Source organism: Nematolebias whitei, chromosome 19 (assembly GCF_014905685.2).
Source record: "Nematolebias whitei isolate Nwh7 chromosome 19, NemWhi1, whole genome shotgun sequence".
In the NCBI taxonomy this organism is placed as follows: domain Eukaryota; kingdom Metazoa; phylum Chordata; class Actinopteri; order Cyprinodontiformes; family Rivulidae; genus Nematolebias; species Nematolebias whitei.
In genome coordinates this window covers 38,847,021-38,849,239 of record NC_056516.1, presented here as the reverse complement: position 1 = coordinate 38,849,239, position 2,219 = coordinate 38,847,021, and the positions used below count along the sequence as shown (strand labels likewise).

The window sequence follows — 2,219 nt, the reverse complement described above, 5'->3', positions numbered from 1 at the left end:
CTGCGGGAGGCCCGGCCTCCTTTAGCTTTGTTGGGCACGGAGAAAGTGTGAAGTAAACAAACAAGTAAACAAAACAAGGCCCTCTTCTGTTGTGAGTGAACCTTAAGAACATTTTTACTAATTTTTTAATCAGTTTTGTGATTTTGCTCTCAAGCTAACTGTAATTAGCTAACAGCTAGCTAGCTAAAACTGAAACTTAAAGTGAAATTTTAATTTTTTAAAATTTAATGTTTTATTAGAGCTGTTTAATTTACTGCATTTTAATGGAATTAGCCTGTTAGTATTGACATGTTTGGTACGGTTCTGACGTGGTTCTTACAGGGGGGGGTTGGACCGGTTGGAGGCCGCGGCTCGTCTCCTTCTGAGACCACGGGCACCGCCCCGGAACCCAGCCGGGCTGAGGTGCCCCTGCTGCGGGTTGGAGCGGGGGAAACCCGGTCGGTGGTGGCGGAGAGGAACAACGTGACCCGACAAGGAACCTCCGGGAAAACCGTAAGTCCTGAACCCAGCAAGGAGAGGCCGAGGGCCCGGCAGGGAGGTCCCCGACGGACGGCCCGGTTCGACTGAGGGCCCAGTTATTCTGTTGGTGTTCCGGCCGTCGAGAGCCCCCTGCGGCCGGGCGGAACCCCCTCTCTGTCTGGGAGGCGGAGACGGGACCCCCGCTGACGTCAGAGGGCCTGCGTGTTTCCTGCAATAGAAAGTGAGACAGAAGGTGAGGAACCGAGCTGACCCCCCCACGGCGGCACCAGCTGCCCAGCTCTGGTGAGTGTGACCCCGCGCGGCCCGCCGCCATGTCTCCGGCTGACGGAGCGGGTCTGTCGGCGCGCCGCGGCCGGAGAAGCTGCTCCGGTTTCAGGCTGCCGTGAACTCGGAGGGCCGACTGTCGCGTGCAGCCCCGCGCGCGCTGTTCGGTCGGATTCTGCTTTTTCGAGAGGTCCTGATGAGAAATGCGTGAAAGCTCCTGGAGAGCCCGAAGCGCGTTCACGAGTTTTTGCCATTTGTGCGCGCGCTGGAGGTTTCGTCGGCTCGGTTCGGTCTGTTTGCAGAGAGAGGGGGTTTCCCTGACTCCGCCCTCTCCTACAGGGCGTTCACGTGTTGCAACAGCCTCGGTTCTGCTCGGCTCGGTTCGGCGCCAGGCCCGGTTCGTCACGTGCCGGAGCTTCAGCTGCTTCCGGCTCCGCAGGTGCAAGCTTCACCTGGTCAGGACGCAGCGTTCCCTCCAAAACAGGCGGGCAGTCTGTATGCTGGACCGCTGCAGGTGAGCCTCTGCGCGTGTGCGTGTCAGTTTTCCGTGCGGTGATGTCATCCTCCAGCAGCTGAAGCTCCATCCAGTTGTAGATGTTATGCAACAGTGGAGGGGAGACAAAGAGGGTCCTGCTGCTGCACCAGGAGGGAGGAGGTGATGCTGCAGATCTGGACCCGGGTTCTGAGGAGTTCTGCTCCTCCTCTTTCGTTCAGCGGACAGAGGGATGAAGGCGAGCTGAAGTTCAGCTGGATGTCTGTGCCCGCTTCTCGCTGCAGCTCGTTGTCTCCGTCAGTCGGACGCACCGTCCTACCGCTGTACACCCAAGCGGTTCTGATCCGGCTCCTCAGGGACACCTGTTACAACACAGATCCTGATCACGTTCTGTTCCATGTTCTGCAGATGCACCCAGGAGCTGAACCACGACCCAACATGCAGCTGTGAGCCGGCGCCAAGATGCCCCGCACCAAACAGAACCGGCCCAAGAACCTCAAAGGTGAGTCCCGGGTCTAATTGGAATGCGGGTCCGGTTCCTGAGCGTCGGGATGTTTAAGTTTTATGCAGAGCTCCTACTGAGCATGTGCAGTGGGTTCTGGTAAACAGGTGGGTCCAGTTTCATGAAGTCCAGTCCAGACTCTGAAGTGTCATCAGTTCTGAAGTGCTACCAACAGAACCGGCGTTCTGTCAACAGAACCGGGTCAGGATCACAGAGCAGAGCTGGTCTTAGTTTGAATTTCAAGTCCAAAATCTCTGAGCTTGAGTCCGATCTGACCCGTTTCTGCTCAGACCCAGAACTAAAGTCATTTTTTCCAGAACCATACCCTGGAAGAACAGCAGAGTTCTGATGCAAAATAAAAACATTTAGAGCTGAAGGTTCACCACGAGACCTAACTGTCATTTATCAATGAACTGGTCAGAACTGTGGAGCCAACAGGAAGCAGCTGGTTTTAATGTAGACTTATCAAAATAAAAGCCT

The 2,219-nt window shown here is 55.7% G+C and overlaps 1 protein-coding gene across 1 annotated transcript in view; it reads left to right on the top strand.

The window, feature by feature from the left end:
* The first annotated feature begins 620 nt into the window (after positions 1-620).
* hivep1 (HIVEP zinc finger 1) overlaps positions 621-2,219 on the top strand; it is a 45,881-nt gene continuing 44,282 nt past the window's right edge. Inside the window, exons 1-2 of the mRNA XM_037693503.1 lie at positions 621-762; positions 1,646-1,739. Of these exons, the coding sequence (XP_037549431.1) occupies positions 1,700-1,739 (40 nt within the window). The 5' untranslated portion in view covers positions 621-762; positions 1,646-1,699. The remainder of the gene's footprint in view (positions 763-1,645; positions 1,740-2,219) is intronic.